The sequence below is a fragment of the Tasmannia lanceolata genome, unplaced genomic scaffold (genome assembly GCF_043159265.1).
Source record: "Tasmannia lanceolata isolate RefF3 unplaced genomic scaffold, GAP_Taslan_0.1 ptg000005l, whole genome shotgun sequence".
Taxonomy (NCBI): Eukaryota; Viridiplantae; Streptophyta; class Magnoliopsida; order Canellales; family Winteraceae; genus Tasmannia; species Tasmannia lanceolata.
Genome location: NW_027518682.1, coordinates 22,406,638 through 22,424,552, shown reverse-complemented (window position 1 = coordinate 22,424,552; position 17,915 = coordinate 22,406,638). Strand labels below are relative to the sequence as shown.

The following is a 17,915-nucleotide window of genomic DNA, read 5'->3' as shown; positions in this document are numbered from 1 at the left end:
ATAGGTTTTCTTTTCCATCTAAATTTACTTCCAACCCGTGCATCGCACAGATGGTCAATAGTGGTAGGTAAGCTTGTTTTCCAACTGGCCACGTTGGCCTCACCGTAAGGTATGGGGAGAATAACTTTACAGAAGTTACGGAATGGAGGGGGCGTAACGGAACCTAGGAACCTACATAGAATGAAATAAAGGGCAAATCCCTCATAAGACAGCTTCGTATAGATCAGTACGTGGTATATACTCTGTGAATGAAATCTCCCCAAGGATGTTTGTGTAGACCCTTTCCATACATTCTCACCTTCTATTACAGATCTCTATAAAGTTAGGATTGAACCTCTTGTTAGAGAAATAATTCTGTATCTGTTGGAAAGAAAAAGCAGTAATCAGTTTGCTTCAAGGCGCGAAATCGCTTTCCTTAAGACAGATTTCGCCCCCACTAGAAGTGTGCAAAGGGGATCCGCGAACTGCCTCCAAGATACAATGAAGCCAGTAGGAATGTCCTACTAATTTGACGACGCAATGCACAAGCGGAGTCAAATCCGAAATGCCCTTAGAATCTTACAAGCCTGAGAGAATCAGTCTAATTTCTGTTACTGCAGTATAACAGTAATTAGATAAACAATAAGAAAATAGTTTAGTAAAACGAATTTTGGTGGGAGCAAGAAAGAGAGTATAATGCACTAGAAGTCTTAAGAATTTATCCAGAAATGGGTAAATTCGATTGTACTTTGAAATGGTTGGGTTCTGCAACTTTTATAGAGCCTCTGGTGTCTTTTCAGTGTGAAAAGCACCCCTGTATAGAGTCTTTCCAGATCGGTTTGAATTCTGGCCGTTAGATCGCGCCCATACGCGATTCAACGAACCAGATCAATCTTAGAGAGTCTGTTGGGATATTTAAATTCCCGTCCTCCCATAAGTGCAAAGTGCGCCTAAAAAGGCGCCAATAAAGCGCCACTATGCGCCCTATAGCTCATTGCCCACGCCGCGCGTGCGCGTGCGCGAACGGTGCGTTGCACCGTCCCGCGGGTCCAACCATGGGTTCAACCCAATGTGCAATCAAACAAGTAATAGAAAAGTGTAGTGCTTTATAAGCCCTTCTCTTTCTTTTCTCTCATCCGATTTGGGACTATCTTTTCAACTACATTACACTATTCTCTTTCTCTTGCAAAAAGCAACTATTTCCAAAGAAAAGTTTTTCTTTTTCCAAAACACACTTAAAGAAAATATTTTCCAAAAATTGTTTTGACCAAAAACACTTGATTTTGAAAAATCTTTAACACCTCTTACCTCAAGTTTGTGTAACAAAGCCTTGTGCAGTTGAGCTAGAGGCTCTAACCGGACATGCCCCAAAAATTATCGATATATTTTGTATAAAATGGACAGCTGAGAAAGTTTTAGGGCATTAATCAAATAAGCTAAATCGACTCCCAAATATCTTAAATCTGACTTCCCATGTCTCTTTCTCTCTAATTTTAAGGCCGGCCTTTTTATGCCTAATTTTATGAGGCGCTAAAAACCATTTGCAAATAAATTAAGGGTAAAATTTTACTGTGGAAAATCTTACCTCAGTAAAGTTTATTCCATCGGAGTATAACAAAAAGAAGGAAAACGATGCTCTTTGAAATAGAGGCAAAGCACAGGCAAACAACCTTCCTTGTAAATAATAAATTGCAAAAAAAATGTGCCAACAGATGCTCGGGAATCTTCGAAGTCTCCATGGCGATGTTTACTAAGTTCTCTTATGGAAATAAATATGAAGCTCAAAATGACCAACTTACCCCCCAAAAAAGAGCTGAAAATGACCAGAACCCCTATTTAAGGGTTATATTTTTAAACAGTTGCCATCACTAATAAAGCTTTCATTGACAACGAGTTCCGAGAAATGTCGACCCGGGTCTCTCTCCCCCGCCCATCCCTACCAGTCTTTATAAAAATTCATTCATGGTTTTGGGGTTTATCTACTCATTGAAAAGCAGGCTCCCCGGGTGGACCCACTTTCTTGTCTACCCATGCACATGTAATGGTGTCATTTTCATTTTCCCACCAGCTCTATAAGAAATTTATTTTAGCAAATAAATTGCTAAAATAAAGAGAAAGTCTTCCATTTTTTATTTTTCTAGCATTTTAACACATTGCTAATGTAGCAAATAAATCGTTTGAGTGATTGAAATCGTCTTGCCTTATTTTGTACCTTTTAATTAGCTCTCCAATGCTGTTACATAACATAAGATGCCATTATTATTATGGCTACTGTTATTGGCACTACCATGTTTTGCTGATTGCACTAACACGCCTTGTCTTTTCTTTTTTAATTGGCTTCATCAAGGTTTTGGGGAATTGTAATAACCTTTGACAGCGAGTTAGTGCAATTATCAGAATATAGGTAATTGTTATCTGTCCCCATTTTATTTTTCAGTGTAAAACAAAGTGAGTAGCGCCATAATCAAATTATGGTGGTGCTGACATCAGTCTCCATGATCAAGGGCATAGCAGCTACTCAAGATACCATTATTCTTCTCCTCTCTCCTTTTTTCAATGTAAATTGGGCATAAAACAAAATTCACACCCATTTTCCACTAAAAATGGACATAAACTTTGATTTACACTCATTTTACATCCAAAGAAACAATGTAAACAAAGTGAGTAGTGCCATTATCAAAATGGGGTAGTGCAGATATCAGTCCCTTTAATTAAACGGCATAAAAATTCTAATAGGGTTTTGTTAGCGTCTATTGCAGAAGGCATTTTGAGGATGGGCTGTTGTATGTGAGAGCAGCCACACAGGTTCACTTTTCAGCAGATTTTCTTCATTCACGAGGTGGCTGCTCTCACATCCAACAGCCAATCTGCAAAATGCGTCCTGCAATGGACGCTAGCAAATCAGTGATAAGTTTCTAATCAAGTGTAAATTTTGAAAATCAGGTCATGCCATCCATTCGTGACCAAAATGCCTACGGTAGATTTTCTTAACTCGTAAAAGACCAAATTTTCCTTCTATGTGAAAAGAAGAAAATTACCATATAAAAAACCAAAATACCTGTAATGCTCGGCTATATGTTTTGATAGCGTGGGTCCTATCAACTCAAAGTCAAACCCATGCATTGGTGGTGCCTACCATTTTGCCTGATGTTTTGATGGGTACGTTAGGTCCCATGACCTCCACGAGAGCCCACATATAGGGTGTGGCACACCATTTTACACCTCTTGTTTTGATTGAGTGGGCCCATTTTTTTAACATCCAAGCATATCATGGGCCTAGAATGCTAGTGGCTTTCTATAAATGATAATCCCACACCCTTGATTCAAAACGTACGATTGACCGCCATAGGTATTTTGGTCTTTTTACAAGATAATTTTTGTCTCTTCACATAAGGACATTTTTTGTCTTTTTAGAGTAAAAAATATCCATTGATGACTTAGCCTGATTTGGGAATTCGCTCATTTGTGACGACTCTAATTGCAAATTGTCAAACAAGGAACTATAAGACTATTTTTGCAAATAAAGCAAAGTAGGAGAATTCTTTTGCAAATAACAGCCATAAATATTGGGCGCTGATATTCTCGCTCCCCCTACAGTCGCTATTCGCTCCCCTTGACGCTGCTTTAACGTAAAACGTTAAAGAGTACAGTAGGTTGCTTTACCGGCTGGGGTATTTACCAAAAGCCCTAACTGGCTGGAATATTTACCAAAAGCCCTCTCTCTCTCTCTCTCTGCCAAAAAGACACCCCAACAACTACACTCCTTGTCAAAGAATATTACCAAAAGCTCCCCAAAAAAGCCTCCTGTTGGATGATCTAATATTATTAAATTACATAAATGCCCTTTAATCTGAAGTTAGTTCCAAAGCCATTAGGCACTGTTCGGTTGGGATTTTTTTATTACCCATTGCAATTACAACAAAATTGCATTCTGCTACACTGAGGTACCCAAGCAATTTTTAATAAAACTTATAGTGACCATAATACCCTAAAACCCTAAATTCGATGTCTCATAAGATGTTGGGCAAATGGTGTTAAAGGCAAGCTAATGATGACCATGCCATTAGATGAATCAAGTCCTATATGTGAATCAAGTGCCTGCATTTCAAATATGTACCTTCTATGTAAAAGGAAATTTGAGAAACATAAAAACAAAGCAAGCATTGATCAGTGAGATATTTTCTTCCAACATAAAAACAGAGCTTCAGTTGCTTCCTTGAAATAGATGTCACTTTGAACTTCCAACGTTCAGTGAACAAAATTAGTCAATCTAATTGATCGGAAATTCCATTCTAATTGTGAGTAAGACTTTCAGTACAAAAGTTTCATTCTAATGGTCCAAAATGTGTCTTGTTACTTCATAACAAAAAACAAATGACATATACGAAGGAGTCCTATGGTGCGAATGATAACTTTGACGAACCATTCCTGTAAAAGAAATCAAGAGAAGCAAATCAATATCTTATGAAGAATAGGGCTTGAGAAGAATTGGAAATAAAACTCGATGAAAGTTCACGATAACAAATTCTTACCTTTCACAACTATACTAGCTGGAACATCATAAAGAACACCATATAACAAAAATTTAGGAGGATATCAAAAGTGTCAGAAGTCTCACTTTCCTTCTATACCAACAAAAAGTCATATCAGAAGTCTCACTTGCCACCTATACTTGCAAAAAATTATGTCAGCCACAAACAATGCACATCAGTGTTTTGCTAGCTCTACCAAAAGCTATTAGCACCATTACGATAAACATATAAGTCTGAAATGTCAATTTCATCACTAACACCAGTGGGGATGAGAGGAGAAATTTGAGATGTTGACATGGTGACAACATCTTTTCGTGGACAAGTTCGCCTATTGTGGCCGACGCCATTGCATGTACTACACCTTCTTGTTGCTTCCACAATCTCAAATTCTGAAGGTTATCTTGATGTGCTACTCTTTGATTTTTTATTCTTGGATGTTGGTGGACGTCCTCTAGGATTTTTAACACTAGGTTCACGAAGCATAGGCGTCGAAGTTCCCACTAGATGAGAAAGTTGATTTAAAGCAACTTCTTGTTGAGAAGGAGGCCATTTTGTATATTCCTTATGAAAGTCACCAAGTATCTCTTTCATTTTATCTTGATTGTTTTTCACAATTCCAATATCACCAATCATTCGATCATCGATCCTCCATTGTGAGTGAACATCACCTAAATGCAACACCTTGCCTTCATCCAACAAACATCTCATCTTGTGTGCACACGGAAGTCCCATAGTTGCAGTAAAGTGACTCTTGCAAGTAGTTAAATTTGGATTGCTTGTGGCCAAGTTATATTGCTTGAAAAGCTCTTTTAATGCAAAAACTGATATGCGATTAATAAGTTTATCAAAGAAGGAGATACGCAAGTCGGAAGGAACCTTGATTTTTTCAGCAGAAAGCTTGGTCTTGATTTCTTCAAATTGGTTTTCAATTGCCAGGCATATTTTATTTTTAACCAAATAAAAATCACCAGTTGAAAGTTGCAAGTATATTTTAAGATTGGAATGCGCACCTTCTGCTCTTGATGTAACACGATTCCCAAAGTGAAGATACTTCTCTGTCCATGCCTTTATGAAGCGTTCTTTAAAAGAAAGCCAAGTATTGAAGATGTAATTAAGAGCAATCCCCTTCTCTTCAAACTCATCATTGAAATCTTGCCAAGCTTTATGATATGCCATTTCAGTTGGAGATTCTATCAAAGTACTCCAAGTAGAAAAGAATCTATGCCAATCGTCCTCATCTTGAAAATGACATTTGCATTTGGATAAAATATTCTTCTCAATATGCCATACACACAAAAGATTCATGGCCCCTGGAAAGACAATCTTTATAGCTCCCATTAGGGCCAGCTCTCTGTCAGTTACGATTATTGTAGGTCTGGAAACATTGTCCAACATGTCATTGAACATTGTCAAGGCCCATACATAATCTTCTCTTTCCTCTTTTTGTAAAAAAGCAAAGCATGAATAGAAAGAAGAGTTAAAGCTTGTCACTCCAACAATATCAAGTAATGGCATCTTGTACTTATTAGTCTTATAAGTGCAATCCATCACAAAAACATTCGAATAGTTCTTGCTTAATGTGATCGACTTAGGATGAGCGAAGAATAGATGTGTCAAACGACCTTCTTCATCATTTTTAGCATTATAGTGGAATCCACCATCAGCAAGTTCATCTAATAAAGCTTGGATTGCGGTGCGACCTGCAAGGATGTCTCTACGAATCTTGGATATGCAATTGTAGACATCTCTCGATATAGCTAAAAGTTGAGGGTTGCCTTGCCTCAGAGAAGTAAGAATTTGATGTGGTTGTATACCAGCAATAGTCATTTCTTTAATCCGTAAAATGTCTTCCTTTGAAAAACGGCGACTAGAGGGATGACCAGATATGTCTTCGGAAGCTTTATGATTGTGGTCTAGATTTTTTATCTTCAATATCCATGAACCACTAACTTTCATTTTACCGTCAATTCTAAATGGACAATTTATAAGACGTGAGCATGTTTCCTTCTTACCATGACTGGTGGTGGCCTTACGAGTATCTTTGTAAACACCTCCCCTGTCACACTTAAGGATAACTTTCCTGTCTTTTTCTGATTTCCTAATATTTATTATGTATCCTTGGGACCTTGCAAAGCCACTAACTTGCTCAATAAGCTCTTCTCGACTTTGAAAATGAGTAATTGGCGGTGGAAGCATTTTCTCGTGCTCAAGGAATTCTTCTTGACTTTGGATGTCCATTAGAGGTGTAAAACTGCATGACCCATCGAAAGACACAAAAATGTCAGATTATAATTGTTAACCAAGAATCCATCAAGAAAATGTGAACACAAAGTTCAAACTAATATATTCCCTGAAAGATGTTCCTCAAAGATCCATATTAGATACATAAATGTGAATTGTTTAACAAACCAAAACAAGAAATACGATCATCATGACTAGTCAAAAGATCTACTAGAGCATTTCCTACAAATGAAATGTATTTCACTTGAAACAAAAGAACAAAAGGAATTTTAGTAACTTTCCTGCAAGAAAAATGACAGCCCATCTAGCTTCCCATCTTCCTCTAGTTCTCAAATGTATAAAAACAATCAAATTTGCGTACCATAAGATCCTTCCTAGAGGATTTATTGCATTTGTCTAATGTTTTCTGTAAGATAAAATTCTGCAGCACCTAATATTTTCAAAGCCAACTAACATCTTTCGGTTAAGTCTAATACACTTGGTGTGGTATAAATTATTGAAGGAAGTTACATAGGTTGATACACTTAGTGTGGCATTCATTTATTTCACCAATCTAAAGCATTTCCTATGTTTATTACAGATCTGTAAGTGAACTCACATTCTTATTATGTAATATGCTTCTTACAATTTAATTCAGTAAGTGGAGAATATAAATGTCAGCCTCCTTTTTGTGATCGATTAAATACTCATGCTTTCATGAATTGAAAAAATAGCAAAAGAATGCCAGATGAGATAAATACCATGAATGCTATATAAGAATACAAATTAGAGCTAGCAGACCTTATTAGAAATTAAGAAATCAGAAAGAAGGAAACAAACCCTAACGAGTCGGCAACAATAGCTAGCAAAGGAATATTAAGTCTTGCGGCGACCTTCTTCTAGGAGGGATTTAGATGCAAATCCAGCACAGGAACAAATCCAGAAGAGTCTCTTCACAAGGGACCAAACAATTTCTTCTCCTTTCCTTTTCCCCCTTTTTCCAGGCTCTTTCTTTTCCAAAACCCAAACAACCCTAACAAATCTCTTAAAATCCCTAAATCTGCCAGTAGGTGATAAAAGAAGAGAAAGCTGCTATCTATGGCGGGGAAAAGAGAGAGAGCAGGAGGGCGAGAGAGAGAGAGAGAGAGAGAGAGAGAGAGAGAGAGAGAGAGAGAGGCTATTTAGGGCATTAGGTAAAATAAAGAGAGAGAGAGAGAGAGAGAGAGAGAGAGAGAGGGAGAGAGAGAGAGAGGCCATTTAGGGCATTAGGTAAAATACCAAGAGAGATGCCTGTTAAAAGGAATGGAAACGTGCTATCTACTGTACTCTTTAACGTTTTACGTTAAAGCAGCGTCAAGGGGAGCGAATAGCGACTGTAGGGGGAGCGAGAATATCAGCGCCCTAAATATTTTGAGAGGAATGCTAGACTGAACGGCGCTCTTGTAGAAATAGATGGAAGTCGCACTCATTATGGTTGTAACTTCACAGAGTGCATTTTATAACAGAGGGTTGCTAGGAAAGCGGGATCCCGTGCTGGAAAAAAGCAAGTATCCTCTATCGTGACAGGCGCGCAAAAGACAAATAAAAGAGCGCATGTACCACAAAAGTAAAAAAAATCACATAAACATGGACAAATCATTCAGCCATTTTCGCCCCTTCTTTATTTTCAGCAGCACTGGTCCCTAGGGGTGCAACTTGGGTCGGGTTCAACCTGAAAAAAGGTTGGGTCGGGTCATGTTTAGGTCCGGGTTGACTTTTTCCAACCCGGGGTGGGTTTGGGTTGAGGGTTTGGCAACCTGACCTAAGTGAAACCTAACATTTTTTTTTTAATTTTTTACTTTTTAAGCTTAAAAACTCGGGTTGAGTCGGGTTGGGTTGAAGTCGAGTCAGGTCTGGTTCGGATTGGAAAAATGGGTTCCTCGGGTTGGGAAACGGGTCGGGTCGAATTGGGTCGGGTTCGGGTTGGAAAAATGGGTTCCTTGGGCTGGGCTGGGCTGGGTCGGGTTGACCCGAGTGGCACCACTAGCACGGGATTACGCCTTTCATTCTATCATCCCTCTCCTTTATAATATGAAAAGTCAAAAGAGCATTTACTGCACTTGGTGAAGTTGCAACTTGCAACCACTACGGGCCCCTTTCCTCCAATTTCTACAGCAGAGAGCCACTGAGTTTAGCATTTCTCATATTTTGAAAGAAACTTAGGACAGTGCTTATCCACTCTTGTTCTAGGAGGGGCCTTTTAATTTACTTGTACCGAAGGTGGACAAAATTTCCTTGTTGAAACCGTCCACCCTCTACCAATTGAAAAGTCCTTCATAATTTCATATGCATCTACTATATAATAAGCTGCCAACGCTTAGCCAAAGGAAATCAAATGTACTAACAAATGGCGTCCTTCATATCATCTTATTTCCATTTCCCAATCCTCTCTCTTACCCTCCTTCTCTTGGCAATAAGCTCGAAGGCCTATCAGAGCTCAATAGAAAGAAAGATTCCAACCTTCTTCATCTTTGGAGATTCAACTGTGGACCCCGGCAACAACAATTACATCCAAACCGTCCCGGAAAACCAGGCGAATTATCCGCCTTATGGGCAGAATGGCTTCTTTGAAGGTCCCACCGGTCGATTCTCCAATGGCCGTGTCATAGTAGATTTCATCGGTAATTTTATTCTAATGGTGTTCTTTTTTTCTTTCAATTTCATGTGAAATTGTAAGCCTACTAAGACCTTGGAAATTGCCTTGCATGGAAAAAATTTCATGACTTTTTACCCAGATCCAAGCAGAAAGAAATTTCAGTGTCTAGTTGGGATGGAATTTTGTATTCCGGGAAAAAATCAGGAACCCATGTTAGCCAAATATTGAAAAACTTATTTTCTGTCAATTTTTTTCTAAAATAAATCCTCCCAGCTTCCAGACAACCGTTTACTTTACAATTGGTGTTTAACCAAGGGCATTTAAGCCGTTTTATGACTGCCATCCGCCGGTGATATAAAAACATAATAACTAAAGATATTGGTCCTATGGTTTAAAATTTCGGTTTCTGTAACCGTTTTGGATCCCATCAAAAACCAAAATTTCGGTCCAAAATTTGGTAATTTGGTTCCAAATTCCGGACCGAAATTCCAAAATTTTGGCCGAAATTTTGTAACACTTTTTTTTTTTAATAAATAATGTCATTAAATCGAAATTTGGGACCGAAATTACTGAAATTTGGTAAAGGGAGAAAAATTGAATTTAGGAAAATTTCGGTTTCGGTCTAAATTTTAAACCATGGGTACCACGATGTTTTGATAATTTCACAAACTAAGCTTGTATTTTCTTTTTTAATGGGCTTCTGAACTTTTTGGGAACGGAAATAAACTTTGACAGCTTTTATCATTTTTGAATGGCAACCTCTGACAACTGTTTAAGTAATAAACGACAAGGTGGGTTAGTGCAAAACATGGTAGAGTGCAGAGGGTTGTGCACCATAGATCATTTTCATAGGATGATCCTAACCCTCTAATTGGTAGGACCGGACCTCTGAAGATTGGATGGTTAGGATCATCCTTTGGATACGATCTACAAGGGTGCAGCCTATTTACGTTGAGGCCTAAAAAATGAACGGTTTGGATCATCCGGTGAAGTGGTCCCTACGGAACTTTTCATAAAATACTGGACTACAGGTGCAGACAGCATGTAAAAACTCACGATTTGCTTATCAATGTTTTGCTAGTAGTGCACGTTCTATGTTACGGGAGATTTATTACTGATTTTTTTTTTTAATTTTTTAAATTTCTTTTTATACTAACGCAGCGGAATATGCTACACTACCTATTATTCCTCCATTTCTACAACCTTCCGTGGAATTTATCAATGGCGCTAACTTTGCTTCTGGGGGAGCAGGGGTTCTTCCTGAAACCAACCAAGGACTGGTAAGTAAATCTTCCATAAAAATCTGAAGTTCCTCTATTCAATCAAGCACCTTGGATCATCGTTATTCTACTATGTCCTATAAGTGCATCTCGTGGTAAATGCATAAATAATTTGAGTGAGTCTTTAATTTTGTTTTTTAGAGCAATAATTATGATTTAAAATAAGTTCTTTTTTTTTTTTTTGAATGGCAACGAATCTATCTATATCTATAAAGCTGAATGTGGTACACCGTTTTACACTTGTGGGCTGAATGTGGTAAGCTGGGGTGTCGCCACGTGACACCCTCACTGCATATCTAAATTTGAAAACGCTTGAAGGGAATGTTGCATACCGTTTTACACTTTTGGAATTCCAAAAGTTCTTTCTAGAAAAACAAATCGTTCTATATTCCACGTTGCAACCCCTCTTTACGTACTTCATTTCTATTAAAGATAAAATAGATGCTAAAATCTCTCATCTATATCTATCAACATAATTCTACACTAATGTTTTGCATTCTACACCTATAAAAAAGGAATTCTACACCTTAACATTTGGTTTTGCTCTTAAGTTATAATAAAAAAATATTTCAAGAACATACTTTTTCGTCGCCCCTTGCATTGCACGGACTGCAACTAGTTATATAAATGACGAAAAAAAGACATAGAGAGGACCCAATGATCGAGATGATCAGTACAATGCAATGGAAAACAACTAATATAAGCTACGGAAAACAACTAACAAAAGCTTGAAATATAAACAGTCGTTAAGGAGGGAGAAAGTCAAAAGTTTCCAAAGCAGTCCTAGAGACTCCCTCCATACCTAATCTGTCGGCTTATTTGCCGATCTTTTTACATGATGAGATGAAACAGGGGAGCCCTACACTCTATCCAATATCTCTTCCATCTAATGAGTAAACCGTCAGGGATAAGGAACACCCCCCGTCAATCACCTAATAACGTTAAGGGAGTCTCCCTTCACCACTACCTAATCAAGAATCCTTGGGTCTATCATCCTAAAGCCATGATAAACCTCTCTGTTCCCCGCCCCATTTAAATCCGTAATCCCAATGGAATCTGGGAAAGCCCATCATGTTTTCCATACTCATCTCGCCGGAGACAATCTATCCCATCTGGCACAGCTGAGTCCCCTGTGCTTGAACCATCAAAGTTCAGCTTGAGATACCCGCTGCTGGGAGGCTCCATGCTTGTGAAATAGACAGCCTCTGATCAATACCATTACATATCTCTACCTCCACGCATGAATTCATACACCGATACGAAGCTGCAGCTGGGCAAGACCTTATCCCAGGAAATTGTCACTGCTAATGATGAGGCATTGAGGGGACTTTGCTAATCGTTCCAATACCCTTTCGTTCATTTCCTTCCATAGCAAACATATGCTAGATAATAATATCACATTCCATAATCCATAGTATTTCAGCTCTGCTATAAATGAGTAAACATCAAATCTTATGCTTAATTATTACAAAGTTCTATAACATCACATTCAAAAATTATTCAACTAATAATATCAGATTCAAAATCTCATTTCTGTATATCACTTTCAAAATCACATTTCTAATAATCATTCAACTAATAATATCACATTCAAAATCACTTTTCTATAGTAGTATCACATTCAAATCCATTTCTATAAATGAGTAAACATCAAAAGTCATTCAACTAACAATATGCTTAATTATTACAAAGTTTTATAAGATTAATCATCCGATCTCTAAGCATATGCCAATACATTTGAAACAATGAAGATAATTGGAGAGCAGTGACACTTTAGACTTTTAGCTACTATGTATTTCTAGAAAGGTCGGTGGTTGGTCACCTAATATAAAACAAAACTTCGGTCTTTCTTGTTTCTTTTCCCCTTGAAAAAATAAGAGGGGGTGGAGGCTTCCCTTTACATGTAGGCTGCGTTTGGATTACCAAAATCAGGAATCAGAACCGGTATTCTAATCCGATTCTCCTAATCGATTCCTATTCCTGTTACCTTTGGAAACAGAATGAAAAAACTAAAATAAAAAATATAATTCACAAAAATTTCAATAAAAATTTCATTCTGATCAGAGCAGAATCAGAATACTACATATTGGCCTATTGGGGTGGGAAATAGAATCAATCATTTTTCTTCATTTAATTCCACCAGGTGTCATATGACTCATATCCTCCCCTTCATTCCGTCCATTTTTTGAGCCAAATGCTGGAATCGGAATAGGATATCGATCCAAGCTCTGATTCTGGCAATCAAAAACACCCACAGTGTAGATTTGTAGAAATCATAGAATATTTCATCTCTAATTGTCCTTCACTTCTTTGTAATAACCCCAACCATTCACTATATAAACTACATTATTTTCAGGCGATAGATCTTCAAAAGCAGCTCAAGTACTTTGAAGACCTGCAAAAATTATTGGCAGAACAACATGGAGTTGGGCAAGCAAAGGAGCTGATATCTGAAGCCATTTACTTCATTAGCGTTGGAAGTAATGATTATCTGGGTGGTTACTTTGGAAACCCTAAAATGCGCGAGTCTTATGGTCCCGAAGAATATGTGGCGATGGTCATAGGCAACCTAACACAAGTGATCCAAGTGAGTCAGCTTTTATTATTTTTGATCATGCTTAAAGTACTGATCCACCCTATGTGTTCTAATTTATCATTGATATTTGACATCCATATGCATGCTTAGTTTTGAGGAAAATCAACGTAATATTAGATAGATAAAGTGTAATGATATGACAGAAGGGGATTCTTCAAATGTCATTTCTTGAAATCAAGGCAAGAGCATTGGTCCATGGAGATTAGTTAAGTTTTTAGATGAAATTAGTTCTATGATTTAACGTTAGTTTTCTTTTTTTTGATCATGTCCCTCGGTGTGCCAATCATCTAGCAGATCAGTTGATTAAATATGGGGCATCAAGGGACTCAGTTTACTCCGAATCCTCTCTCCTAATTTGTAATCACTTTTTGTGCACTAAATATAGTTATCTTTCTTCAACAACAAAAAAAAAGGAACGATAATGGGGAATGATGTTGTAAGAAGCATGATCTAGATAAGTCCACATTTGGTCAGCATGATTTGATTATTTCGGCGGATGGTGCTCGACTTGTCGACTATATAATGTGAAAATCACTTTGTTTGAAAATGCATGTTTTACCAATCGCTTATAGAACTCAAATGTGGATCTTTATTCATTTGTCTCTTAATCTTCTATTTGCAAACCATTGATTGGGATTTACCAAATGAATGGTTTGGATCACAGTAATGTTAAGTGGACAGGTGATCCGGATCAGGCTTCCAGTAACATCCCTAGGGAAACAGAGTGAAAATAGCTATTAGAATCTCTATTAGAACCCAAAAGAATGAAGAAACCAAAAAAATAAAAATAAAAATGGAAACCTCATGTCTTAAAGAGTGTCACTACACTACTTATCATACGTCCACATGGCACATTCTCAAGTTGACATGTGGCATTTGATGAAGCATTGGGAAAAATGATCAATGGTCATGAAATTGTACAAAATATTATGGACTCTCTCTCTCTCTCTCTCTCTAAAGCATATGTAATTGATGGTATGTGGTGTTGTTTTCATTATTGCAGGTATTGTATGAGAAAGGAGGGAGGAAATTCGGTTTCCTAGGCTTATCACCTTTGGGTTGCTTACCCGCCCTAAGAGCCTTAAACCCTAACCCTAAGGATGGCGTTTGTTATGAAGAAGCTTCAGCACTTGCATTAGCGCACAACAATGCTCTCTCGGCTGTCCTCACTAGCCTAGAACACATCTTTAAAGGCTTCAAATATTCCCATTCCAATTTCTACAACTGGCTCAGCGACAGGATGGACAATCCTTCCAAATATAGTATTTTCTATGCCCCCCCTTCTCTCTCTCTCTCTCTCTCTCTCTCTCTCTCTCTCTCTCTCTCACAAGCGCGCACACATACAGAGAGAACCGTGCATGAGAATTAATGCCGCTCAATATCATGGCTGTTTTTATTCGCTATCACTGCTTGGGATTCTAGTATACACCCTGTTTCCCTTCTCGGGTTTCGCTAATTAGTGCCCTAAGGCAGGGACGGAGCCAGGAATTAACAGTTGGGGGGGGCGGATTAATTTACACTGTTCTGCATTGGTCATTGGGGGGCCATGGCCCCCCTCAAGCTATATGTGCCTCCGCCCCTGCCCTAAGGGCACTCGTTAAGGTGCACTGGGAACATGTTTTTACGTACATTTTGAGATTTTTGTAACTGCTCTCATGCAACAGACATTCTGTGAAATTCCTCTTGCGATGGACCCTAGAAAATCCCTATAAACCTTTGAATACTTTTAGCTGGAAATGAGTGTATGTTCCCAATGCACCATAAGGAGTGCCCTTTGGGCACTAGCAACATGGGTTGGTTTCACCATAAGGAGTGGCCTTTGGTCACAATTGAAGATCCCACAGTTGGATCATCTTGGTGGAAGATTAGGAAAGTTGATTGGATGGAGCAAGCTTAATATATTAGGATTTAAGATTTGATTTGATTTGGTGGTAAATTGAGGTAGGTAAGCTTATTAGAGAACTAGATTAGATTTAAATGATCTCTTTCCCTTCTCACTTAATCTCTTTCCATGTTTATTATATTCTTCTTTATATGTTTATCATGTAAGTGCTCTATATAAGCACCATTGATTCTCTTTATAATTTATCCAAGTTAAGTGAAATTACTAGAAAATTTTACATGGTATCAAAGCAGGTCGATTGGACCTAGCCTGAGGCCCTGAGTACAACACAAGATCTAGCCGTCCGCCCGGCCATTACTCTCTTTTATTTCTTTGTGTTCTTTTCCTTTGTTCCTGTCTTAGATCTTTATATATTGTTGGTATTTTGATTTTTTTTTGCAGCCCGCCTCATCACGCTTCCCCACTCTTCATAAACTGGAGCCTCTCTTTTCCATAAATTTCCATTGGCCTCGCCCTTCTCTGCACCCTTGCTCCCTTCGGTGTAGTCTCCCGCTGTGATTTTTGTTGAACCAGACATGTTGCCGGTATAATCTGTCATTTCTATTTGATCACTTTCGCAGTGTCTCTTTCTCCCACTTCTTTAGCTTCTCACCGTACCCAAGTAATGGTGATTCTCTGCCTGAAGGATGTCTTGGTCTCCACATGATGCCTCTGGATGTTAACAAAGGCAAATCACAAATTAAAAAAAATGGAAAGAGATTATGTCCATCGAAGGAAAATTAATGTGCTAAACAACACCTTCCAACTTTGATCCATACACGTGCTTCCTTTTGTCCTTACCTAAACCCCAACTACCAAAATTGATAAAGGCAGCCACCCCATTCTCTCATACTTTTTCCAAGTTTTTTTTTCCTAGTAGGTGCTGCCCTCATTTTTCTACAAACATCCCCTTTATTGTCGTTTGTGAAAGATCCCCATATTTGATATTTGCACCCCTCTTTTTATGCCCAATGATCTTTGTTGTTTGCCATCAATGTCCTTAGCCATTGTTTTTGTCACTCCTCTCAATTTCTTAATTTCTTAATTTCTCTCTTCTTTTTTAAATCTTAAGTTCTCATTTAATGTATTTCAATTGAGGTACCTTATTTAAGTGCGTGCCTGGAATATTATCTCCTTTTAGTTGAGGTGCTTCATTTCTTTTGAAGTGTGTGCCTGAAAGAGAGTTTTCAATACCATGAGGATCGGTAAAACCGACCCATGTTGTCTTGCCCATCGAGGCTCATTCTTGCCCATTCCGGCATTGCTCAATTGTGACCCATTTCTTGCCCGTTCCGGCATTGGTCCATAGTGACCAATTTCTACTCGCCCATCGATGCTTGAGTATCATCTAGTCCCATTGATGCTATGATCTATTGGCTTTTAAGCCCTCTTCGTGACTCAACAAGCGTGTCTTCTTCGGCAATCATTATCGGTTATCATTAGATTCGGCAACAACATCAGGGGATATTCATCATCAATATACAACAGTGTTCTTCAAATCAAAGGATTCTATTTTCATATTAGGGAATTTTTTATTGTAATCAAACGTATGTGGATTGAAAGATTTTTCAATCCACATACTTTTGAGGGGGCATGTTAAAGTATGAAGATCCCATCGTTGGATCATCTTGGTGGAAGATTAGGAAAGTTGATTGGATGGAGCGAGCTTAATAAATTAGGATTTAAGATTTGATTTGATTTGGTGGTAAATTGAGGTAGGTAAGCTTATTTGGTAACTTTATTATATTCTTCTTTATATTTTCATCATGTAGGTGCTCTATATAAGCACCATTGATTCTCTTTGTAATTTATCCACGTTTAGTGAAATTACTAGAAAATTTTACAAATATACCATTTCTATTTGTATCTTTTTATGTTAGTTAATTATAATATTTAATGATGTAGGGATTAAGATTGTTTGTGGGTTATCCTAATTCCTAAGTCCTAACACAAGCTTACTTTGTTCATGAAGATTTCAAGGATGGAGTGAATGCTTGTTGTGGGACGGGACCTTTTGGGGGAATTTATAGTTGCGGAGGAACAAAGGCGGCAACGAGTGAGTATCAACTTTGCGACACTGCCGATGAATACATATGGTGGGATTCTTTCCATCCAACGGAGACGATCCACCAACAATTTGCCCAGCTGTTCTGGAATGGGCCCCCTATCTCTGTAGGGCCCTACAATCTAGAGAGCCTCTTCTTCGGTGACGAGAAGCTCACCATTGCAGATATTGTTGATGATAGATACGATGGGGGGTCGAGCATCATAGTTTAGTGGAATATGGTGCACCACTGCTTTTGGTTTGAGCCCTTTGCTCTTGTACCACATGGACAGTGTACTAAAAATAAAATTAGGATTGGATTATATTTCTGGAAATATCTCTTGAAATGAGTATCACACTATTATATTTTGTGCAGGGATCAATCTTGCAAATGGGATCTTCATTTGCAATCATACTTGGGTCCATTTTTTGCTCATGATGGTTCCATGATACGGCCTACCAAATATTGGGTCTATATCACACGGGAAATGATCCCCAACTAGTTTGGGACAAAGGCTTAGTTGAGTTGAGTAGTTGAGTATCACACGGGAAATTATATATTTGCCCCCCTTTCTTCCTTCAGCCAGCGACTTGTAGTGTAAAAGGGTCGTCATAAATACACTAGAAGGTGCTGTCCCATGGAAGAAAAAGGGGCGAGTATATCACTTCCCTATCATACTAATTTTATTTGGGTGGGCCCTGTTTAGGCTTCACATGCCACCCATGGGGTCATTCCAGCTGAAGATT

General features: G+C 38.2%; 2 protein-coding genes across 2 annotated transcripts; one reads left to right on the top strand and one right to left on the bottom strand.

The window, feature by feature from the left end:
• Window positions 1-4,907: 4,907 nt before the first annotated feature.
• On the bottom strand, window positions 4,908-6,467 carry LOC143876429 (protein FAR1-RELATED SEQUENCE 5-like). The gene has a single exon (XM_077378122.1). It carries the CDS (start codon window positions 6,465-6,467, stop codon window positions 4,908-4,910), a length of 1,560 nt encoding a protein of 519 aa, XP_077234237.1.
• Window positions 6,468-8,988: 2,521 nt separating this feature from the next.
• LOC143877985 (GDSL esterase/lipase 5-like) lies at window positions 8,989-17,503 on the top strand. Its single transcript, XM_077380354.1, has 5 exons — window positions 8,989-9,391; window positions 10,528-10,646; window positions 13,003-13,233; window positions 14,246-14,504; window positions 17,097-17,503. The coding sequence occupies exons 1-5, from the start codon at window positions 9,118-9,120 to the stop codon at window positions 17,399-17,401; spliced, it is 1,188 nt and encodes a 395-aa protein (XP_077236469.1). The 5' UTR covers window positions 8,989-9,117; the 3' UTR covers window positions 17,402-17,503.
• The last annotated feature ends 412 nt before the right edge of the window (window positions 17,504-17,915 follow it).